The 25,494-nt window shown below is 44.4% G+C and overlaps 1 protein-coding gene and 1 long non-coding RNA gene across 2 annotated transcripts; one reads left to right on the top strand and one right to left on the bottom strand.

Moving 5' to 3' along the window:
- Positions 1-4,539: 4,539 nt before the first annotated feature.
- On the bottom strand, positions 4,540-19,903 carry ZRSR2 (zinc finger CCCH-type, RNA binding motif and serine/arginine rich 2). The gene is made up of 11 exons (XM_083502026.1): positions 19,773-19,903; positions 17,653-17,732; positions 17,046-17,130; positions 14,272-14,380; positions 13,404-13,490; positions 10,198-10,236; positions 9,149-9,264; positions 7,876-8,089; positions 6,359-6,414; positions 6,059-6,168; positions 4,540-5,109 (listed from the first exon to the last, which is right to left on the bottom strand). The coding sequence occupies exons 1-11, from the start codon at positions 19,826-19,828 to the stop codon at positions 4,661-4,663; spliced, it is 1,401 nt and encodes a 466-aa protein (XP_083358152.1). The 5' UTR covers positions 19,829-19,903; the 3' UTR covers positions 4,540-4,660.
- Positions 19,904-19,948: 45 nt separating this feature from the next.
- On the top strand, positions 19,949-25,297 carry LOC310706404. Its single transcript, XR_014525840.1, has 3 exons — positions 19,949-20,047; positions 24,570-24,722; positions 25,257-25,297. It is a non-coding gene; the product is annotated as an uncharacterized lncRNA (long non-coding RNA).
- Positions 25,298-25,494: the final 197 nt, after the last annotated feature.

The following is a 25,494-nucleotide window of genomic DNA, read 5'->3' as shown; positions in this document are numbered from 1 at the left end:
GTATCATTCTTCAGGTCGTATCATCATTCCTCAGGCCACCATGTATTCTTGCAGGCCTATAACAATATTCTATATAAGGTGTTTATCCGTTTTCCCATCATTTCAGAATTAGTATTGTGGTACTCTATTGCAGGGGTAGCCATTGTGGTGCCTTCCAGATATTGTAAGGACTCCCATTAGCCTCAGCCAACATGGCCAGTGGCCAGGGATGATGGGAGTTGTAGTCCAGCAACATCCGAAGGGCACTGTGTTGGCTACCCCAGCTCTGGTGTAATTCACAGGAGACATAAATTTTAGAGACTTGTTTAAAAGCATCAACAATTTATCTCCTCAGTTACATTTAGGTTTATCTCAATTGCTTAAGAAAATCAGTGTCTAGATAACCACCTTTCCATTCAAAACAAATTTATTGACAGATTATTATTCCTGGTTGTTTTCTGGCCTTTGGAAATGAACATTATCAACTGAAAGTTCATGGGTAGCAGTGTTAGGAACTGAGATATGAAAGATAGGAGCTAAATGGCACCTTATAGCTAGGTTATGGTTGCAACAACGGAATGTCTAGGCACGCTTTTTATAACAAGAATACGAAACTGAAAACAAATGAACCGCAGCTAAGATACTATGTTCATTTCCCATATGGTCTAGTCCTTTCCCTGCCCGCCCCCCTAATATTCTCTTCTCAGTCTTCAGAGAGTAGCTGGAAGTGTGGAGGCAGAAAAAGGTCCTCCTTTCCTTCCACTCTGCAGTTTTAATCTGAAATCTTAGGCTCCCAGAGCTCAGAAACTGCTCACGCTAATGAATTTCCCTGTCACTAATGTGCCGAGAACAATGGGAGTTTCGAACACTGATGGGTAAGTAGCCTGCCAAAATAACTCTTTTTAGAAGTTTAGAGTTTTGTTTTGTTTTTAAAGAACTGCAGGGCTCGAAGTTGACTTTTAAATGTTTCCCAGTGGTATATATTTACCTCCGAAGTCAAAGATGTGGGTGTTTTGTAAAAACAAAGTCTAGATTGTGAGACGAGAACAAATTATTCCACTGTGTAATTCACTTTTACTACTTTATGCAAATTGTTCATGGAGAGGGAGGTAAGAGCTGAGCAGCTTGTTGAAGCCATATCCCTTACCACAATAAATGTCGTTTCTCTGATTTGCAGTCTTCAGCAGGTATAATCCATCCATTAAAGCATAATTGTGTAGCCCTAAGACTACAGCCACACCAAGCTAGCACTCCCTCTGGCACGCCAAAGATGCTGAATGCAGTTGTGTTGTACCACACCTACAGCTCTGATTACAGCAGAAAATGTTTACCTTATTTGTGATTATTATTTGTTTATTCTCCAAAATAAACTTGCATATAGCTGTTGAGGTTGGGGAACATAGAAAATCTATCCCCACCCCACCCCGACAATTACTGTAGCTGATTGTACTCTTAGCAGATCCTGTCTTTTGGGGGGAAGAGGGTTGCAAATACAGTGGTGCCTCGCAAGACGAAATTCATTCGTTCTGTGAGGTTTTTCGCCTTGCGAAGCACGGTTTCCTGGGTATTAACGGTTTTACGAAAAAGTAAACAAACTTGCGAGATGTTTTCGTCTTGCAAAGCAAGCCCATAGGGAAATTCGTCTTGCGAAGCAACTCAAAAAACGAAAAACTATTTCGTCTTGCGAGGCATTCGTCTTGCGAGGTACCACTGTAGTGTGATTGGATGAGGGAGAAGCTCTTTAAACTGTGTTAGCTCTCAAATGTCTTGTGACTGAATAATGGCCATTCTTTTCCTTCTCCAGCAACCAGCTCCAGTACCCAATCTGCTCTGTATGGTCTCTTGTTTATATTTACTTGTAAAGAAATAGAAGTGATTATTTGTACTTCTAGGTGATGTGCATAAAAATAGTTCACAGAAAATGAGTCAGGAAAACAAGAACAATTAACATCATAAAGCCAACAGTTGTAAAATGACTGAAGCAAAAAAGAATGGATCCAGAGTTCAGCAAGGATCTCACTTGAATGCAGTTTGTAGTAGTTGTGAGCAGTTCATCTGAGCCACCAAAAGAGACTTCGCCAAAGATCTCTGTGATCAGGCTAGAATTCCAGGGTTAAGGATATTGCAAATTAACATAGGAACCTTGACCCTGTCCTAGTAACGGGGGCAGCCAGTGAAAACATTTAAGCGCCAGGTATGTGCTGACAGTAGCTTAACTAGTCTAGCCAGTATTTTGTACCCGTTGGAGCTTCTGGGCTGGGCACATAATAGCATACTGCAATAGTAAAAGTCGAGGTTATCAATGTATAAATCATCGTAGCCACGTCATCCCTGTCCAAGAAGGGCTGTGATTGGAACACTAACCATAGCAGGTAAAAGCCTCAGCAGCAAAGATGGATCCAGGAGACCCCCCAACCTATGCACATGTTCTGACAAAAGGAGAGTAACACCCATCCTAGACAGGCAGATGGCCAATCCATCTCCTGGAATTGGAACTACCCTGGGTTTAAGCTTGGCTTATTACCCATCCATTCCACAAATGCCTCTGGACAGCATTCCAGACTAGGCTCTGCCTTTCCTGACTCATGATATGAAGAAATCTAGAGCTGGGTATCATCAACATAAGACATTTCCCCCCAATCTGTGAATGACTGCTCCTAACACAGCTATTAAACAGCATTGGCAACATAATTGTGTCTTGCAGCACACCAAAGTACAAGGACCATGGGGCCAAGACACAACCCATCAATGCTCTTTTCTGGCCACGCTCTTCAGGTGGTGGGCAGACAGTTCTCTTTATGAGACTTTCTTCTCACACTGTAAAATGGATTTTTCTTACTGCTATAAAAAATTTTTGGTACAAGTTTAGTCTATACCTATTGAATGAAGTTTTTTGAGATTAACTCAGGGTAGTTTAATATACTATACCAAAATTTTACTTTTCATAGGTGTGGTGTGTCTACCCTAAATGAATAAAAAGTACCAGTAATCCTCATTGGTGATGTAATATACAGAAATAATTATTCTCAGTATGTGCCTCTCCTAGACCCAGAAGCCTATTATACCTTTAAAAAGTGTGATGGCAGCATCACCTTAACTTAAAGTGCTCTTCAAATCTATTGTAAACTGTTTGTGGCAGTTCTTGATTACCTGCTTTGTAGCATTATCCAGCTCACAGTTACACATGGAAATGGAGCAGGATTTCAGTTCCTGGCCCTGTCTATACACCTTTCATGTAGTTTGGGTAACTGCTGTATGTGAACTCTGCATACATTTATGTCTGTAACTTGCACAAACTTACCTTACAGCAGCTCTCCACTGCCAAATATGATGAGATGGAAGGAGCAGAATCAGGAAGCACATCCCTGCTTTCTGCCCTTTTGGAATTGTAATCACATAAGACAGCTGAATAGGGCTTCTGCAAACCCCTTTGACAGTAAGTTCCAGGCACCAGAAAGCCATGAATAATGCTTCTAGGCAAACAGCTTTCAATAACTTTCACATAAGCTCCCCTCAACCTAATATTTTTTACCCCTGGCTGAACATCTAGAAACCCACATTCCAAAAAGAGACTGTCTGCTCACAGCTGATGTTTGCTAAAGCTAGTGCATTAGAATAACACTTGCACTAAAACACCTGAGAGCTATGCTTTTGCACAGTGTTTTAATCTGAATGATACATGACTTGGGATCTGAAGGTTTAGAAGAGAGTCCCAGGTGGATCCTGCAAATTACAAGAAATAATTACAGGAATCCATATGGCTAAGAATAGGTGTCTGAAGCGGGGCTAAAACTGGGCAACCCATTTCCCAATTCTGATAAAGACCTAAAGAATTGCAGTAACTCGTCTTATATAAGAGGATGCACATTAGTGCTTTAGATCTGTATTCCAATATCAGAACAACAAACACGTCTTCAGAGGCCAGTAATACTAAACTTTTCCTATACTTGCAAGCAAGAAAAAAATACATTAGAAAACACAGCCTCTTGACTCCACACACAGCAGCTCATTTGTTCCTAGCAATACCCCCTGAAATAAGAGCTGTATTTTACACTTTGGAGTAGGTTATGCTGATCCAGAAAGATGTGGTTATGTATACATGTGTTTTATCGTGTGCTCTGTTGCCTTCCACTTGGACCAAACACATTAGCCAAGTTGCTTGTTTTGAACTACTCCCTGAATTGGTATACCAAAACATTTCACGTGCAAACAAAGGACGATAGCTGCAGCGTAAGAACCATGCCTTGTTAGTTTTGCCCCCACCTTAGCCCTAACAGTTCTAAATAATTTTTAAAAAGGGCTTTTTGTATCCCATCCACCAAAAAGTTATTTTGCCATTTTAAGAAACAAAATCACGCACTGAATTTATTTACAAATTTCTAAACAAAAAGATAGGTAGAACCTTGGCACAATTGCTTAACTAAGGTACACTGTTTACATTAGAATGAGGAGGAGGGATTTATAAAGAACACCAGATTTCCATGACAGAATAACAAATACTTGGGTAAACAAGTTTTGAATATTGTGAGATGTATTCCCTTAAATAATCATTGCCAAAAATAAAGATAGCCCACATCAGCTCTATTTCTAGGGCACAGACAAGTCTCTAGTATGCAACAGCTCTGGTAAGCACCAAATTTTTATATCCACAAGTATCTTGAAAAGTAGTTCAGCAACAAATTCAACTATTTCTGCCTCTGCTGCTGGATCGTTTTCTACCTCGACTTCTCGACCGAGAGGAACTTCTGCTACGGCTACGGGTTGGGCTCCTATTGCGACTCCGGCCTCGCCTCTTCTTACTGCGTGACCGTCGCCTTCCACGACTTCGTGACCTCTCAGGAAATTGTCTTTTCTTACGTTTGTGATAACGCTTTTCCCTTTCAGAGTCTCCGTTTCTTTTGCTGTAAGCGTGATCTGGACTTTGACTACTTCTTCTTCTTGACCTGCTGTAATAGTTTTCATGGTATCCCGCTCTATTTCTCCTTTCTGAATATTTACTTGCCTCTTTGGTCCATTCCGAGGTATTATAAATATCTCTGTTGGCCTCCCAGAACTCATTGTTTGGATTTCTGAACACATGAAGAAAGTTGCAATGCTTCCCTCTTGGACACTTTTGCCTTTCAAACAAACCTGAAAACCAATTTTGAAACTGATTATCAAAGTCTGAAGACAACCGTAATTATAACATTTGAAAGCTAAATAGACTCAGTGGACACTTCTATGTTTATTTTTATCTGCATGATATTTTTTATCACAGATGTATGGGTGAAAGGGGTGGATCATGTCTCGTTTTAATAACTGTAGGAAATCAATGTTGCATTTGAAGACACAGTTGGATTCTGTCCCCGTTGCAGATTTTAAAGTGGTGCAGGAGAGGAAGAGCAAATCCCGTTGGTGCAAGCAGAAGTCTGTTGCCTAAGCTGGAAGTCACAGCTAGATATTGCCCCTTATCTTGATATCACATGGACAGAAAGGCAAGTTTGAATCAGAGTCATATATGATCTTGTTCACTTTTAGGTGTATTCTAGCAACTGCGATATCTGCTTCTGTCTAACCACACGGCAGTCAAGCGGAAGGCCCATCAACTTGTATCAGACAGCTCAGTGTGGCCCAGGCATCCCTACCAGAGGTATCAGTGAACCATATTCAGGGCGTGGAAGCCAGCAGCTCTAGCAAATGCACTGACTCAGAAACAGCTGCTACTGCTGGGCCCTGGCATCATCTCTCATAGGTGCTATCTTGTGTCTTGTATAGTGTATATATATATATAGGTACAATCCCTGTTTCACAATTGTATTTTTGAATATAGGAAATGCTTGATACTGTGATGCCAAGGTGTAGCATGGTGGGTTCGAATACACATGATATCTCCTGATGTACTCAAAGGTGTGGAAACTTATTTATTACTTAATGCAGAACGGGATCTTTCAAATAAGATACTATCCAATGTGTCGATAGGGCCAACACCCTATCAGTTGCATTCACTTTAAAATTATAATTTATGTATAATTCAATTACATGAAAGACATTTAGGCTGAAAGATATCAGCTGTTAGAGCTGGAGGTTTTCACTGACTTACCACAAATAGCTGTTTTCCACCTTGTTACTGGAGAAAATTCACATTGAAGCTGCCGACCTGCATACCATCGACCATTGAATAAAGCAAAAGCCTGCTGACATTCTTGTTCTCTTTAAAAATAAAAAAGTATTATTAGAACCTCATAAAATCAATACAATTCAATCAAGTGATATTGCATCAATATGGAGAATTAGCCATCTTTCCTGGGAAAGAGCTTTACCAATATACCCACCCATACCACATAAACCTTCCTTATGATTTCTCATTCAGTTTACCAACTACTAAATTTTAAATACTTACGTTTGGTACTGAACGTAAACATTTCCTCGAAGATGAGGTTCAAAGTTGCAGCTCACCTATATCAAAAGCAGGTTAAAACTTAAGGAAGCGCAGTTTCTTTGTATCCTTACACAGCTGCTTTAGTTGAGTGGTTTACAAGATACCTTATTTAATTATAGCACACAAAATGCACTTTCTTTCATGGTTTGGTAGCCGTTTTTCATGTCTTAATAACAATCACAGGACAGACAGATTATCACCCATGCTATGACAGATATGGCTATCCTAACTGATATATGAACATCAAATCGCATCATGGCAACAAGCTGATGATCTTTATCTCCACTGGAGTGGGTAAACAAAACACCTGAACTCCTTCCAATTATTCCAAGCTGCACAACAAAACAAAACTGATAAGCATAATAATTCTTAATGGATTTGTAATCTAACTGTACCACTGAGGGCTAGGGAGGTGGGAGAGCAGAGAATATGGCATGTTTTGTTGTTGTTGTTATGTCTTACTTGTTTTAGTTTCATTTTAAAAACCGCACACAAGTGCAATCTCTTATTGTACCCCAAGCTGAGCAAGCTGACTGGGTAACAAACATGGGGGGGGGGCTATATTCAATTTGGAATGTATGTAATGTTTTCAAGTTCTAGGTATGTCAAATTCAAAATCTTGTCTTGTCACTATCAAGAACTGATACCTAGCCCTTCTGTTTAACCAACGCACACTTCAGGGTTCAGCTAGATTTTTGCAAAAATAACTGGCATTAGGCCCATCTTCCTGAAGAACAATGTGCTGTGTGAGTGGAATCCATGAACTACCATTGTGATTCGTCAACTGCACATTCCAAAACAGCTCTCACATAACGCAAAGTAAGAAGTGTTACTTTTCTCTTGATTTAATGGGTTATACAGTCATGGGAAAAAGAAAAGTACACCCTCTTTGAATTCTGTGGTTTTACATATGGGGATATAATAACAACCATCTGTTCCTTAGCAGGTCTTAAGATTTGGAAAATGCAACCTCAGATGAATAACAACACATGACATATTACACCATGTCATGATTTATTTAACAACAATGAAGCCAAAATGGAAACGCAATGTGTGAAAAACTAAGGAATTAAGAGGGACTTGTTCTGACTCCACCCCCACTGAACACACAGAGTGTTTCATGGTAGAGATCCTGGTCTTAACTGCTTCCTCCCCAATTTTTTACTCTCCACATCTGCATACGAAGGGAAATTAGGAATGCCTAGGATGATCTCCAAATGTGACAGCCCATTCACACAACAGTCATTCCACTAGCATAAGCCTTGTTCTGGAGTAGCACAAGAATTACAGTGAGTGTCTTGTGCTTGCAAAAGCTGTTGTGAGACCCCAAGCACAACCACTATGATACTTGGTGATACCTCAAGCTTGTGGGCTACCACTTGCCCAACATCAGCTCTCAAATTTCTTGCACTAACATTACATTGGATCTCGGCCCGCAATTACTTAAGGGAATAGCAAAACAGTATTTTGCGTTTTACCTTGAACTGAATAACCTTTCCCACATTCCTGAATTCAGGAAGTACATCTTCATAGAAATCTAGGAACTGTTGGTGCATTTCTTCCTCACTGTACTCCAGGCTTGCATCTGTGTCATAGTCATCTCTTTTACACTGCTCCATCCCAAAAGTGAAAAACATACCCCTAATAAGGAGTGTCTGACTAGAGGTTGGATGGTTATGCCTCCGCGAACATCTTAAAGAAGGAAAGAAAGAAAGCACTTATTCCAGCTGCTGAAGCTGCAGCCATATATTATGCACTTTAGTATAAATACTTAGTCCCTCATATGCATAGGCAATCCGATAAAAAGTTCTCAAGGCACCTTATAAGGTTTGAATTCAAAAACTTAGGTTAGTATAGACTGAGCATGGGGAACATTCAGCCCATGCCCGAATTAAGATCCGTTATGTACCATACAAACAGTTGTATAAAAGAAGTGCATAAAAATTGAAATAATGCATTGTATTCTTGCCCAATTCTATTTCATAATGTGCAACTTGTAGGCTCTTGACCCAAGCAATCTGTCTGAAAAGTTAGGGAAGCAAAGAATTCAGTACAAAGCTGGATACGTTGCACACAAATTCACTGACGCTAGCTTGCAGTTTTCTGTTTTGATGTCTCAGCTGTGACTTGTGAAAGTAACATTCCCCCCAGGTCTAGTTAGCTAGCATGGGGACAAGCATTTGGGCTTTCTGGAGTCACCATTTCTGCCAGAGGCGTACTTTGGTGTGAATTACCTAGGTGGATAGATCTCCCTTTTGCCAAAAACTCTATTAATCTACCCTGAATGCAGTTTCTCAATTTCAGAATCTAGGTTGAATTTGCAGTGAAGCTAAAAACACAAGCACCAACATAGATTTTAGTTCTCCCCAGCTATAATTTACTTCCATCATTTATTCCTTTAGCTATGCCAGTCCTTCTTTCCTAATTTGTATGGGCTTAATATGCAGTGGGGGGAAATTAAAAACTAGAACTCTAATACAAGCAGCAGTAGCCGTTATTTAGATCTTTCATTTAAAATGGAACAGTTCAAGAAACAGCAACTTAGATCCTATATTTTCCCCCTCCATGAATGGAAGGTGTTTCCATTCACAGGCTTTTAAACATGAAAAAACAGAAATCTCTTTCCTATCACAGTGTGAAAATGAGAGCTAAACTGAAGTATTGAAACAGTAATACACCTGTAGATTCCCTGCCCCCAGCAAAATAAAATGCAAGCCATATTTTTAAAAGGTCCATATAGAATTGAATTACCTGTCTCCAAATTTGCAAGCTCCGGTTTTAATATAGAATGGGCAATTGGCACAATCTTTCTCACGTCCCATATTCTCTGGGGGCTCTGGATTATGCCAGGTGGTTCCATTTTCTACCTGGATTTTTTTAAAATAGAAAACAAGAACATTATATATGTTAACAAACTGAATACTGGTCATGAATAAATTCAATTTATGAAAATAGGAGTGATTATAATTGCAAGATGGTGGGGAGAAACAATTTCGCCACTGAAACGGAACGTCACCAAACAGTTTAGGGAAATACTATAATCTGCTTTAAATATTGAAATCTAGACCAAAGAAAAGACTGGAGAGGGTTAACCCTAAAAACATACACTTTGACTTACAAGTGTGAAACTTTGCATACTTGTACACTGAATATACTGAACAATTTTTGTTAGGCATCCCAGTAAGCTTCAACAGGCCTTGTATATCCCACTAAATTCAACAGGACTTGCTCCCAGGAAAGCGAGCATGGAATTGTAGCCCAACTGCAAGTGCTGTTGAGTGTATGCAGAGTGCTAAAATACTTCTGGGCACTGCACTTACGCACTGCAGAAGGCAACTCTCTTTCCAAAGAGAATAACACCTTTTCTATACCATTAGAACCTGTACAATCCCTCTCCTCTGACCTTCAGAGAGACTTTAAAGCACAGGAATCTAATTCAGTCACATCAACAAATTTATGAGCATCTTCATGGTCCGTCAGCTCTTAAAAATTATATATCAGGACTGCATTGAATCTCTGAATGACTGATACCGAACAGCTCCATGTTGATTTTGAGCACATATTCTTAAGAAAATAAAAAGCATATTTTTGGACCAGGATGAGGTCCACACAGTCTAGTTCTTGGCAAAATTCATCGCAAGCTGCAGGGCAAGCCTGTGTCAGGAATTGTATAATCTGTTAAAGAGAGACGTATGGTGCGATACAAGCTAATTACATAACCCATATGAAAGAACAAGCTGCCATTGTTCTCCAGAAAGAAGAGCCGCTCAGTGATCCATTTTCAAAAGCTCTAAACATACCTGACTTTCAGCCTGGTCCAACATCTTCTGCACAGCTTCCTATAAATGGTGCAAACATAGGACTAGTGAAAACCCTGAATGGAGACATCATCTGGTTTCTTCAGTCAAGACCATAATATTCAGGTTTTATATTATGTTCTGTTAGTTTTGTCAAATAAAACTGGAAAAAGCTTCCATGTTACTAAGAATGCCCAAAGAAAAATGTAGAAAACATTCTAGTTACATTTAAATAATTCCCCCCATTATTTGACACAATTGCAAAATTTTGACACAAAGAGCTTAAAGAGCAAACAGAACTGAAGGTTAAAATTTATTACCATATTCTTTCAATTTCCAAGTATCTGCAAGTCAAATAAAGACAGCAGCCCAGTCCTGCAAGTGATTTAGCATAGGCATACATCTTTTGAAGACCTTTCTCAACTTCTATTTGAGTTGAGTGGCCCAGATTCACCATCTAGTTTCTTATCACATGGAATTTTCTCCTGAAGGATTTGATGCCAAAGACTCTGCTGTGAAGATTGTGCCTAGAACCTGGTTTTGAAACAGTTTACTCAGTGATGTCCAGAAGGTCAAACATTCCCAGGCCCACCGGCTGCCACCACTGCAGTGGTGTCTGAGAGGGACAGAGTCTGTGTAACTAGAGTTCAGTTCCCCAGTATGTATTCAAGCTGGGTACCAGCGTACTGAAAGTCCAGCCTGCAAAAAGGAAGCTTCCAATAGAGTAAGGAGAATTAATAACCAGCTTTGCGGTTTCTATCGGACTACCAGAAAGGAGTGCCTTAGGAACCCAGTCACCCAAGTTTAGCAACAATATATTTCCCCTGACATACACACAGTTGTTTTGGCTTAATTGTCAGCTTGCACTGATTTCCATTGTACATCTTCCCCCTTCGTTTCTCAATGTCTAGATGCTGTAATGGGCTGGATAATTGCCAATGAACTGAAGCTGAATTCTGAGCACTGGCGGAGGAAGAGGAGTGCGGGGGGAGTGCACTGCCCCCGGCAGCACGATCTTGGCAGGGTGCCATCGTGGTTGCCCCCCCCGCCCCCACAGGCAACACTCCCTGCCCCACCCCCCACCTGCTCTCTGCCCCCCAGTTCCGTAGCATGAAGCTCCGCCACCGTTTCTGAGTTCACAGATTTGGTAGGTGGCCTGTTCTGGATGGAGTTGCATTCCCTCTGAAAGATCAGGATCACTGACAGGGTGTACTCCTGGATTCTACCTTGTCTGGAAGCGAAGGTGGTTTCAGTGGCACAGAGTGCCTATATTCCTCAACAGGGGTAGTCTTGTGGCTGTGATTCAAACTGCAGTGGCCTCCCATTTAAACTACTGAAACACATTCAACTTGGTGCAGCCCTGAAAGGTGGTTCAGAAGATATAGCTAGTGCAAAATGAGGCCACCAGAGACTTGTTGGGTATGCTGCCTAGGGACCCTATAATATCAATTGAAGATCTGCATTGCCTGCCAATTAACTGCCAAACCCAATTCAAGGTTCCAGTCTTGCTGCAGAAAGCCCTAAACAGCTGTGGACCTGGTTATCTAAGGCAGCACCTTTCCCCATATCAAAGAAAGTTTGGGGGCTGATGAATCAGTAAATGAACATCTTTAGAAATAGCATCCCAGCTACAGAACATGCTCCTAGAAATTTGGCTGGTGGCAACATTGTTTCGCTACAGGCACCAGCTGAAGACATGTCCTTTTTGTTAGGTTTTTCAATGTAGAGGAACACCTAGATTTTAAAGGAACTGATGGATGGTTTCTAGTTCATGGTAAATTTGTCATTTATGTAGTGACATACAGGGGTCTTAGGACAAAGAGTGGGATATATAAGTTTTGAAAATCAAATAAAATTATTACTTCCATCAAAGCTAAAAGTGGCAATTTCCCTCAACATCATACTTTTGCTGAAGTAGTAAGGAATGGACTGTTTCCAACAATTTCATCTACTTTCAAAAGATACTAGGAGTAGTACTCCGTCAAGATTGCTATCTATACATTACACAAACTGCTGGTCAACTAAAACAGTTTCATAATCTCATTTGATGATTGTTCTGGACCAGTTAAATCCCAACATAATAAGAGGCAAGTCATGGGCCTGGATAGCTCCGTTGGTTAGAGCAAGGTACTGATAATGCCAAGGTTGCAGGTTGGATCCCTATGTGTGGCAGCTGTATATTCTTGCATTGCAGGGGGTTGGACTATATGATCCTCAGGGTGCCTTCGAACTCTACAATTCCATGATTAAGATCACCATTTGCTCTCTATATGCTGAGCAAGGCATTCAACAAATTAACCTACAAGAAGCTGAAAGCATTATATTATGTTCCTTCCCACACCCAGCAAGCTATAGAAAAAGATACATCTTGATGAATGAGTCAGGTAAAGATGAGCTGTAACATCTTTGAGTGGAAAAAATGGTTAAGGAATCGCAGCAGTAAAATTACTTGTGAAGTTAAGTTCTAAAAAGAAGTTAGTATACGTATACTTGCTATAGTTTCTTAGAGAGATTACACTACTGTTAAACATAAGAATTCATAGCTTGTGCCCAGAACCTCCCAACAATAATTCTGTGTGTGAGGACTGGCCCAATAGTCACAAGAAACCCTTCCCTCTGCCAGTTGCAGAACTGTAGGGAAGGCTAGCCTGGCGGCAGCTACCAACAAATGTATGAATAGCTGCTGAGAGTTTGTGTCCCTTCTCCCTCATGAAGTGTAATCACAATTGCCAGCTGCAGTGAAGAAGGCTGCCAAAGGGCACAAAATATTTGGGAGCATTCATGGAACATTTCAGGGGAGATTCTATTTTGTCATTCTGTTTCCTGTGCCTTTTAAAAACAATGAAAAATAACAAGCATTTGCCCGGAGCCTTAGGAATAAGGCAAGATACTGCAGCAATAATATTAGCAACTTATATGCTGCCCTGAATAACGAAGGGTGCATCTACATTTACAGTGCTTTCTTATACATGTCTACTCAGAAGTAAATCCTTTTGAATTCAATGGGGTTTACTCCCAGTAAGCAGGTATAGCATTGCAGCCTCACTTATTCATAGCATGTTCCATTTACAACGTTATGCAGAAGCACAGAAAGAAAAACTTTTCAACCCTCGTGTTCCAACACTATGTCATTTTGTACTTTTTTTTTAGTCCTATTATTACTGTAAGAGGATATGCACTGTGTTTTATCCTCCTAGAGCAGGAATCACCTCTCTCTCTCTCTTCACTTGTTTTTTCCGGTCCTCCTCCTCTTGCTCTTTCCTTTGCTGTTCCTCCCATTCTTCTTTTATTCTTTGCTTTAAAAAAACAAACAGAGACTGGCATTATGCTAAATATCTCCATGAAGGCTGAACAAATAAAATAATTTTAGTTGCTACTTGCTTTAACCAATAAGTGATAAATGTAAACTAATTTGCCACTTACTTTTTTTGTGTATCTGAAGAAGTGTGCATGCACACGAAAGCTCATACCAAGAACTAACTTAGTTGGTCTTTAAGGTGCTACTGGAAGGATTTTTTTTATTTTGACTATGGCAGACCAACACGGCTACCTATCTACTACTTTTTTTGAGATACTGAAGAAAGCAACATAGGTCATTAGGTGTGTGTTAACTTCTTCCCGCCCCCCCTTCATTGCAGATTACAGTTAACACAGAACTGAACGAGCCTTAAAAGTCCAACTTTGCCCTCATCATTTAAAATCAGCCTCCCAACAATCGATGAAAACTTTCCCAGAAATAAGCCAGCCTTAAGCACTATACTTTAGTGCTGTGTTTTCCAAAATTAGTCAAAGGTAAAATGAAGGTGTGAAATCTAACACTGTCCATCTGCCAGTGGAAAAGTCACCTCTGACAGAATTGGTTCTCATTTCCCCCCTGCAGCTCCTCCAGCAACCCTGCACCAGCAGGTTGCAGGGTTTTCCAGCAGAGACAGATGGAGGTGATGGGTGGCTGGAGAGAGAAGTCCTCTCACACAACCATTGCTTTTTGGTGGTGTTGTTTTTTTAATAAAGACCTCAGTAATTATTTTTATGTTTAGAATGTCTGCTCCAAAAAGGTAGTCAAAGCATATACTGCACCTCTTCCTCCTCTTGACGTTTTCTTGCTGCTTCTTCTTTTGCTTTCCTGATCTTAAAAGCTTCTTGTGCCCTTTCTTCTCGCAGCAACCACTCCTCATGAAGCCTCTGCCTGCAAATAGAATCCGATGAATCCTGGGTTATCACTGAATGTCATCAAACTTACTATGTTTTTATTTCTTAAAAAAATAATAATTCTGCCTTTCTATTTAAAATAGTAATATTCAAATTAAGTACTGTTTAAAATAGCAAAAGCACAGCAGTAAAGTAGCAGCCATATGGCTAAACCATATAAGCTAATTACTAATAAGATTGGGCACCCAGGGGGAAACATGGCCTGGTGTCTAAAAGGTAATAATGATGGTGTCAGACTAAGCAACCTGGGGATAGAATTCCAGGGATCTCTCTTGTGTAGTTGCTCACCTAATCTTCAAAGGCGGACCTCTAAAGAAAGGCCTCAGAAGAGCTAGGGGGCACAGGCTCCAATTCATACAGTGCTAACTTATACATGTTTACTTGGCATTTAAAGCACTATGTTCAATGGAGAGTATCCCTAGATAACTATGAATAAGGTTGCAGCCTCAAGACTATTTAGCAGAGTAATTCCTCAAAGTTTTGGACTATGGCCTAAAACAGGCAATTAAACACTGCAACTTTACACTTCACTTGCACAACAGCAGTGGGCTGGAAGGGGAGAACGGAATTGGCAAAAGTCACCCTACCTCTGCCAACAAGAAGGTGGAAGTAAAGTCTGGATCCAACCCACCACCTTTGCATTTGGTCTATTGAGCTAGCTAAGCAATGTTAATATATCATAGGGGCATCCTCTTGTTCCATCACATTTCATTGAATATCAGCCACTGGAACTTTATTCTAAGTACCGTATTTTTCGCCCCATAAGACGCACTTTTTCCTCTCCAAAAATGAAGAGGAAATCGGGGGTGCGTCTTATGGGGCGAAAGCCTGCAAGCCTCGCGCCCTCGGCAGGAGGTCCCACCGGGTGCGCGAGGCTTGGGGCGGCAGCCTGTCGCCCGAAGCACGGGGAGCCCTCGGGAGGGCTCCCCCTGCTTCTGGCGAGTGTCTGCAAGCCTCGCGCACCCGGCAGGAGGTCCCACCGGGTGCGCGAGGCTTGGGGCGGCAGCGGACTGCTTGCGCGCACCTAGAAGCTAGCAGTCCGCTGCCGCCCCAAGCCTGGCGCACCTGCAGGAGGTCCCACCGGGTGCTCCAGGCTTGGGGCGGCAGCGGACTGCTAGCTTCTAGGTGCGCGCAAGGAGTCCGCTGCCGCCCCAAGCCTGGCGCACCCGGTGGGACCTCCTGCGGGTGCGCGAGGCTTGGGGCGGCAGCGGACTGCTAGCTTCTAGGTGCGCGCAAGCAGTCCGCTGCCGCCCCAAGCCTGGCGCACCCGCAGGAGGTCCCACCGGGTGCGCGAGGCTTGGGGCGGCAGCGGACTGCTAGCTTCTAGGTGCGCGCAAGCAGTCCGCTGCCGCCCCAAGCCTGGCGCACCCGGCAGGGGGTGCGCGAGGCTTGGGGCGGCAGCGGACTGCTTGCGCGCACCTAGAAGCTAGCAGTCCGCTGCCGCCCCAAGCCTGGCGCACCCGCAGGAGGTCCCACCGGGTGCGCGAGGCTTGGGGCGGCAGCGGACTGCTAGCTTCTAGGTGCACGCAAGCAGTCCGCTGCCGCCCCAAGCCTGGCGCACCCGGCAGGGGGTGCGCGAGGCTTGGGGCGGCAGCGGACTGCTTGCGCGCACCTAGAAGCTAGCAGTCCGCTGCCGCCCCAAGCCTGGCGCACCCGCAGGAGGTCCCACCGGGTGCGCGAGGCTTGGGGCGGCAGCGGACTGCTAGCTTCTAGGTGCGCGCAAGCAGTCCGCTGCCGCCCCAAGCCTGGCGCACCCGGCAGGGGGTGCGCGAGGCTTGGGGCGGCAGCGGACTGCTTGCGCGCACCTAGAAGCTAGCAGTCCGCTGCCGCCCCAAGCCTGGCGCACCCGCAGGAGGTCCCACCGGGTGCGCCAGGCTTGGGGCGGCAGCGGACTGCTAGCTTCTAGGTGCGCGCAAGCAGTCCGCTGCCGCCCCAAGCCTGGCGCACCCGGCAGGGGGTGCGCGAGGCTTGGGGCGGCAGCGGACTGCTTGCGCGCACCTAGAAGCTAGCAGTCCGCTGCCGCCCCAAGCCTGGCGCACCCGGCAGGAGGTCCCACCGGGTGCGCCAGGCTTGGGGCGGCAGCGGACTGCTAGCTTCTAGGTGCACGCAAGCAGTCCGCTGCCGCCCCAAGCCTCGCGCACCCGGTGGGACCTCCTGCCGGGTGCGCCAGGCTTGGGGCGGCAGCGGACTGCTTGCGCGCACCTAGAAGCTTGGGGCGCACTGAGCTCAGCACGCCCCAAGCTCCTGGTATAGCGCAGCGATCCGCTAGCCCTGGGAGAGCCCCGCGGCTCTCCCAGGGCTAGCGGACTGCTTGCCGGCACGCAGAAGCTTGGGGCGCGCTGACCTCAGCTTGCCCCAAGCTTCTGGATTAGCGCAGGAGTCCGCTAGCCCTGGGAGAGGCGCCCGGCTCTCCGACGCTAGCGGAGACCTTGCCTGCACGCAGAAGCTTGGGGCGCGCTGAGCTCCGCACGCCCCAAGCTCCTGGTGTAGCGCAGCGCACCTGGGGGGGAAATAAATTTTTTTTCCTTTATTTCCCCCCCAAAAATCTAGGTGCGTCTTATGGGCCGGTGCGTCTTATGGGGCGAAAAATACGGTAAATATGCATAGAGTAGAGCTGCCAATTAAATATAATTTTAATTTACCTTTCCTCTTCGAGTTGTTTTTCTTCATCATCTAGGTCGTCATCTTCTAGCTTTTCAGAAACCTGTTCATCTTTCTCTCCTTTTTCTGAAGAGAAAAAAGGGTACCTCGTTTTAAATATATAACATAGATAGCTTACCCTTGCCATGAGGCAAACCACTGCATTCTACACAATCTAAGGTCCAAGGCAGTCTTCAGTGCATGCATAGAGCCTATGTTCTCAAGATTGCCACAGTCATGAATTACCGTATTTTTCGCTCTATAACACGCACCCGACCATAACACGCACGTAGTTTTTAGAGGAGGAAAATCCGTAGGCATGCCACCCGTAGGCATTTCCTCCATAACATGCACAGACATTTCCCCTTACTTTCTAGGAGGAAAAAAGTGAGTGTTATGGTGCAAAAAATACGGTACACTTCCCAACCTATGATCAGATGAAGAGGCTGCAGCCTTGTTGACAAGTAATGAAAAACAATTACCTATTCTTTTCAATCTAAAACAACATTTTTAAACACTTCTGAATACCAATAACAACCATCTTCTGAGAGCTGAAATTTAGCTCATATTTCACAAGTAATCTGTGCCATTCATCAACTTAGCTTTTACCTGAATCTCTCAATCTTGCTAGTGCTTGTCTCTTTTTCTTCCGTTTCTCTTTCTTCAAAAGTGCTCTGTACTTTTTGTGGCTGAAAATGGAAAAAAGATTCTTCTTTGTTTCTGTAGTAATTGGCCAGCTAACAGTCAACTAGGATTTCTCAAGTGTTGAACATACAAACATTTATAACAATGTTTTCTTATTAGATTAAAACAAACAAATGTCATTTTTTCTGATAGTATTGTCATAGAATTCTACTCAATATGATCCAGAGCAGAACTCCGATGTATAGCTAGCCAAGTAAAAACTTAAACATGTTGCAGAATTTCTCAAAAATAGACCAGAGACAATTATTTCATCTAGCAGAGCTTTACTGCTACTGAAGGCAAATGAGCATAATGGTCACAAATCCTACATCCAGGATTGGATGTAGTCCATAAGAAATCCAGTTGCAGCAGACTTAACTTAAACTTACAATAACTTATAAGTCTAAACCTTAACACCAAGCATACTATGTACAGAACACCACACCAGAAGGAAAAGAGATAGAAAGAGAAAGTGAAACCCGGGCTCCTCCTGGCCTATTTTTGTAGTCAGCATTACCTTGACAGAAGAGATAAGAATTTAAGCCAGCTGTACTCAGCTTCTCTGAAGGAATAACCCAAACATCACGAACCACCTGCTTTTTTCTTTCACACACAGAAGCCCCCAGAACCCTCTTGAATTAATTAGAATAGGAAAGATCACACATCAGATCAATACTTTCTGCACTAAGAAATGCAAACTGGTAAGTATATCACAACAAACCCAGTGGGACTTCGGTGAAGACATGGGTGAGATTGCCCTGTAAACTGATTCTTTTATGTCAAAATCCTATTCATATTTATTCAAAGTTCAAAGGCTGCTGGGATTGCAGCCATTAATATTAAAGTTGAATTGCAACCACTTAAATTTACTTGTTTTAATATTTTGCCACAAAATATTTTTTGGAAAAAAGAAAGAATGCAAGCTTATTATTCCAACCAAGAAATGGAGGAAAATACTAAACGAATAATAAACAAAAGAAAGAAAAACTGGGCACAGATTGTCAGTTCTATACAATTTCTAGTTCAAAATGTATACATATTATGAAGTCTAAGAAATGTTTCAACAGCAGTTCCCCAACCAACTACAGTGGTACCTCGGGTTAAGTACTTAATTCATTCCAGAGGTCCGTTCTTAACCAGAAACTGTTCTTAACCTGAAGCACCACTTTAGCTAATGGGGCCTCCTGCTGCTGCCGCGCCACCAGAATACGATTTCTGTTCTCAGCCTGATGCAAAGTTCTTAACCCGAGGTACTATTTCTGGGTTAGTGGCGTATGTAACCTGAAGCATATGTAACCCAAGGTACCACTGTATAGAAGTACAATGTCTTTGTTTTAACATGTACCAAACTTCCCAGTGCCAATCCTTAAGAAGACGTTACTGTACTGTACTCCTTTAACACTTTTTTACTGTTGAGTTTGCAACAGTTGGCATAGTCTCAGGTGTCTTTTTAATTGCATACCAAAGATCTAACGGCATCCACATAAAAGGGACAGTTATTTTTCTCGCTTTCTTGTATCGGATCCGTGACCCTTTCTCTATAAAGGCTTAACGATTTTGCAATTTCACTAAGCATTAAGGGTTTTGGATTCGCTTCAAGCCATAGCGATGCTTCAAAAGTCACCACCTACCTATACGTTCCCCGCGGCGCCCCCCCCCCTTCCTTCACATCACAACAAATGACATCTGCCTGCCTCATGGCTTTCCCCCAGGTACACTTTAATCCCACCCATTCGGAGCTAAGCAGCACCTGAAGCACGCGCAGCATGTCAGGCTTTCCAGCGGCTCCTGCAGAAACCTTCCCGCCCTTATGAAGCCCAGCTCAACCTTCCACTACCAGAAGCAGGAGCAGCCCAGCTTACGCTTGGGTCGGGGGGGGGAGGGGTTGTGTGGCGCTTCCTCATCCCCGAAAGCGCCACGTGTGGGAACCGGGAGCTGAGACGAGCGTATGAGCGAGCGAGCGAGCGCGCGCCACCTCCGGTTCCACCTCCGTGCGGGAAGCTCCCCATAAGGGGGACCAGACCCTTCCGCAGAGCCCTCCTTACCTCACTTTCGCCGGCCCTTCTTCCGCCACCAACGGCGGAGACACGGGCGCCGCCATATTCCACAGTTTCTAAGGCAGTCACGTGACGGGGAACCGCCGGACGTGACGCCCGCTCACTTCCGGGTTTGCTGCCGGAGCTGAATGGTCTGAAGCTAAGAAACGTAGGATGCGTCGGATTCTACAGCGCCTCCTTTCCTGCTGCTCTGGGGTTGGAACGGGCTTCCTGTACTCACTTCCAGTGCACAGTGCAAAAGCGGGGTTTGAATTAAGAGAGAGGCAAGGCATAGGGAAGTGGACTATCAAGTTTCTTGCTTGCAAACGCCTTTTTCTTTTTTACACTCTTCTCCCCGGGGTGAAACTAGAATTGTCTTTATAGAAATCAGTGGGGGAATCCAAAACTTGAAGGCTACAGACAGAAGCAGGAGCTCTTAGTCCTACTCAGAGTATCTTCTATTGAGATAATGAACCCAAGGTCGTGTCCTCTAATTTAAGGTGTACTCTTAAGTAGTTGAATGCAGCCAAGGGTGTAGCTGCCCCCCCCCCAATAAAAATCAATAAACATATGAGGTCCTGTCGTCCTAACAAAAATCCTGGCTACACCCATGAATGCAGCCATAGGCGCCGACTCCATGGGGCCTGAGGGGGCCCGAGCCCCCTCAAAAATTCGTTTGGGGGGGCTCAGCCCCCCCAATAATCTCGGGCGGCGGTGGGCACGTCCGCGGCTTTTATAGGGCGCCCGGCGCGCACCAGCTCGATAACGGGCACCGGCGCGGCGGGGGGCGCCGGGCCGGGGGAGGGGGCGGCCGGCTTGTCTCCTTGGCAACCCCATTGAGCAGCGCCGGCTCCCCCGGGAGGGCCATCCCCCCGCGCCGCCGATCCCCAACACCACCGACGCTGTGGCTGCCCGAGCCCGACCCTGAGCCCGAGCCCAAGCCCGTTAGTCAGTCAGGAAGGAAGGAAGGAAGGAAGGAGAAATGGGGAGGGAGACGAGGGAGGAAAATTGCGCGCAGGGTGAAGAAAGGAGAAGGGCGAATGAGACGAGCTTCCAACCCAAAAAAGGGCTGGAAGACTGGGAGGATGCAGGATCGGGAAAGAAAGCGACGCCTTCCCCGCCCGCGACGTCGCCTGCTTGTCATTGGCAGCGCAGCGGGCGCCCAGAGGGGCTGGGCACCGGCGCAGGGCCGCTCCGCAGCCGCGGAGGACAGCTGCGCGGCTAGCAAGGTGCGCCGCGTAGAGCGCGGCCCTTGTGTGGCCCGGTGGCCAGGCAAGCTCGGGCGGGGACCCCCATGCGAATCTAAGACGGGAGAAGAGGCCAGAGCAAAGGGGGTCCCTTCCCCAACCTCCGGCTCTGAGACTTCCCTGCGCCCCAGAAAAGTGAAAGGATTTTCTCTTCTTTTTTTTTATAAATATTTTATTAAGTTTTCAAATACAAAGTTAGAAACATACACTGAAGAAAAAAGTAAAAGAACAAGAAAAAGAAAAAGAAAAAGAAAAGAAAAAGAAGAACAGAAAACCAACCATTCAACACATTTTTTATATAACTAACTGGACTTCCTCGCATCTCCCTTACCCTGCATTCTTTATAATAAAGATATCAGCAAATTATTACCTTGTTTCGTACCTTATTTTGTACTTTTCAAATACTATACCTCTAAATTTAACATACTTTTCATCAGTTACTTATATCTTAAATTAAACATTGTATTACCTTAGATTTTGACCTTTTCTTACTTAAAATATAATTTCCTGGTTCCCAAATCTAATTGCTGAAGCTATAGTTTCCGAATCGTGTAAATTTTTAACATTCATACAACTTATATTGTTTTTGTAAATAGTCCTTAAATTTTTTCCAGTCCTCTTCCGTTGTTTCTTCTCCCAAATCTCGGATTCTGCCAGTCATTTCAGCCAGTTCCATGTAGTCCATCAATTGCGTCTGCCACTCTTCCAGTGTGGGCAAATCTTGTGTCTTCCAATATTTTGCGATAAGTATTCTTGCTGCTGTAGTTGCATACATAAAGAAAGTTCTATCCTTTAACACTTTCTGGCCAACAATGCCCAAGAGGAAGGCCTCTGGTTTCTTGGGAAAGGTATACTTAAATACCTTTTTTAACTCATTATAGATCATTTCCCAGAAGGCCTTCACTTTTGGACAAGTCCACCAGAGGTGAAAGAATGTCCCTTCAGCCTCCTTACATTTCCAACATTTATTATCAGACAGGTGATATATTTTTGCAAGCTTGACTGGGGTCATGTACCACCTATAAATCATTTTCATAATATTTTCCTTCAAGGCATTACATGCCGTGAATTTCATTCCGGTGGTCCATAACCTTTCCCAGTCCTCAAACATGATGTTATACCCAATATCCTGAGCCCATTTTATCATGGCTGATTTGACTGTCTCATCCTGAGTGATTTTCTCTTCAACCTGCCCTCCATCCTCTTGCAGAAAACTCTTTGCCTGCCCTGCCCGTATCTCGTTTTTGCTTTTTAATTCCACACACACACCCTTCGGACTTCGTGGCAATCAGGCGCGCGGGTGCGTTTCCTAAGAGAGTGAGGACCCCCGCCTCCTCCCCACCTGCTCCCTCGCCAGCCAGCCAGCCGTGCGCCCTAGCCGGAGAGCCCCGGCCGTCCCCGTCGCGCAATCGGCTGGATCTCCCTTCAGCAGGCCGTGCTCACAACTCGGCCCAGGGACCCCCAGCAGCGGATCTCCGGCTCAGCTGAAGAATCCGGCAACAAGCCCCCTCCTCCCCAATCGCTCCGCCGAAATACGCTCCAAAACCCCCCAGATAGACCGCCGGCCGCCAAGTCTAGTGGCGCCCTGAGCGAGGGTCTCTCCCCAACACCGCCACCTCGAACTGCGTTCTCCCGGCTACCCGAGCGAACCAGCGGCAGGACCCCGGTATGGGCCCCCCCAATATTTTTTATAAGTCGGCGCCCCTGAATGCAGCCCTTTCAAGTCGCCCGTCCATGTGCATGGAAGCCTTTTGCATGCAGATAAATGCAGGATTTCAGATTCATTTTTGCGGGAAATTCCCTTATTCCAGCGCCGTTTCCCGCTGCTTCCCACTGCTATCCCGGATTGTTAGATATCCCAGATATCCCGTAGACTGTCCCCGGGACAGGTGAGGCTGCTGGTCCCTTATTTTCAAATCTGAAAGTTGACAGCTATGTTCAGATTGGGGGTGGAGAAGTTGAATAAATGACCCTTTGCTGCAACCTGTGGGCTGTTTTGTATGCAGGGATTTTGGCTGAAAATCCATATCAACCATACCTCTGACCTGCAATGTTGATTGTGCTATGTTGTTGCCTCCTATTCAAAGACACTCTCTTGTCAGTGGTTATCTCCCCAATTACAACAGGGCTATGGTAGCAGTAGACGACACAACAGGGTTGTTGAATGCTATTTTCTCAGCCTGACCTCCCAACCTGCATTGTGGGGATATAAACAGTGGGCAACGTTACAAGGTTGTTGTATGCTACTCTTTCAGCCTTAAATCCCCACAGTGCCACGAAACTCACTGCATGATCTTGGACAAATCACTATGTCTCAGCCAAACCTACTTCACAGCGTGGGTGGGAGAACCAAGCATACTGCCTTGAGCTCATAGGAGGAAGGGTAGAATTAAAATGGAAATAAATAAAGAATAGGGACGCGGGTGCCGCTGTGGGTAAAACCTCAGTGCCTAGGACTTGCTGATCGTATGGTCGGCGGTTCGAATTCCCGCGGCGGGGTGAGCTCCCGTCGTTCAGTCCCAGCTCCTGCCCACCTAGCAGTTCGAAAGCACCCCTAAGTGCAAGCAGATAAATAGGGACCGCTTTATAGAGGGACGTAAACGGCGTTTCCGTGTGCGGCACTGGTGCTGGATCACCAGTGCAGCTTCGTCACGCTGGCCACGTGACCCGGAAGTGTCTTCGGATGGCGCCGGCTCCCGGCCTCAAGAGTGAGATGAGGGCACAACCCTAGAGTCGGTCACGACTGGCCCGTACGGGCAGGGGTACCTTTACCTTTACCTTTAAATAAAGAATAAATAACTACCCCCCAACATGCAAAAGAGATATAATCTGAAAGAACTGTGTTACAGGGTTGTTCTAAACCATTTCCAACTGGCAATATTAATTTATTTATGGTATTTATGAATCCAAAGGATCTCAGGGTCATATACAAGAAGCAGTAAGGCAAAATACAGTGAAAATGAATTAAAAACATGCACAAGCTTAAAATGAAATAATAATTCTAACCCCATTTGTCTTCAATTCAATATGACTTCTGAGTAGACTTTGTTAGGATTGCTAATCATCAATCATCAAAACACTAACTCCTATTACTAAAGATTAAACATCTCATTGTCAAAGTAAATGTCTATATAAATAAAAAATCTAGGGTAAGATCATTCCAAAGCTGTGTTTCCACCACAGAGAAGGCCTTTCTGCACCTTCTCACCATGAATTCTGGCAGGGATCAGAAGCAGAGTCCTCTGGCTCTCTCATCACCCCCAATTTTAATGAGGAGGCAATCCTGCAGATATTTGGACCTTGAGTCTTTTACGGCTCTACAAACAGTTGCCAACACCTTGAAACCCAGTAGTACAGAGGCAGCCAATGCAGAACTTTTAGGATCAGAGATACCAGGTCATATATCACTGCCCTACTTAATAACTTGGCAGACACATTCTGCAGTAGTTGTAGTTTCCAGTTTGTTTTTGAGTGCAGCGCCACATAGGCAAACTGCAATAATCTGAATGAAATCATCAGAACCCAGGTAGCTGATAGCAGGTTGTCTTGTTCTTTGAAGGGCCATAGCTGGGAAGAGATGCTCTTTGCTACCACAATCTGAACCTCCAACAAAAGTGAACCAAGGAGAAACCCTACGCTATGTAGCTGCTCCTTCAGCAGGGGTGCTACACGATCCAAATCTGGCTGTCTTTCCGTTTCCTGGACATGAGAAGTATGTGTCCCTAGTACCTTCAGCTTATCAGGGTTCCATCATAGTTTATTGGCCCTTGTTCAGTCTGTCACTGCCCACAGTACATCTACTGCCTCTCCTGATTCAGATGGCAAGAAAACTGGCAGTGCTTCCCCTCATAACCCTGCATGTCTGTGCCTAGCAGTTTCAAAGCATGGGAGACAAGATAGAATCACTATTAAGGATCATATATCTCTTTTCACATTTGAAATTGGCTGCAACTGTCTTGTCTTTTCAGTTTACTAGGAAGGGTCAAGCAATTACCAGACAAGTCTTCCAAAATCTTCCAGGACAGTAATATATTTACATAGTTGGCCAAGGGAAGTTAATTTTTAGTGCAAAACAGTAGTGATTAACTCCCCCAGAATTTGGCACAGTTGGAGGTCTGTGCATAGCTATTAATTAACTTTTGTGAATGTCTAGTAAAATTTTGACTGTCCTGGGCATTTAAAGGGAACTAGAGAAAGAAGAGTTTTTGCCACATTGTCCTTATTTCTCCTTTTTGGTCCCTTAGAGCTAAACAAAGATGAAGAGAATAAAGAGGCATGAGGTCATTTGAAGAGAAAAAACTAACCAACTTGGCATAAGCCAGCAAGGGAGAACTTGTGCCCCCCCCCAAAATGTTGCTGGCTTCTAGCATCTCCAACCATTGCCCATGCTCACTGGGACTGATGGGGACTGAAGTGTGACAATATTTGGCAGACCACAGGTTCCCCATCTCTGGCATAAATGGTGCAGCAGCTGTTTCGGCTCA

The sequence above is a fragment of the Podarcis liolepis genome (genome assembly GCF_965112155.1).
Source record: "Podarcis liolepis genome assembly, chromosome: 4".
NCBI classification, from domain to species: Eukaryota; Metazoa; Chordata; class Lepidosauria; order Squamata; family Lacertidae; genus Podarcis; species Podarcis liolepis.
Note: the sequence above shows the minus strand (reverse complement) of the source record. Positions and strands in the feature narration are given on the sequence as shown.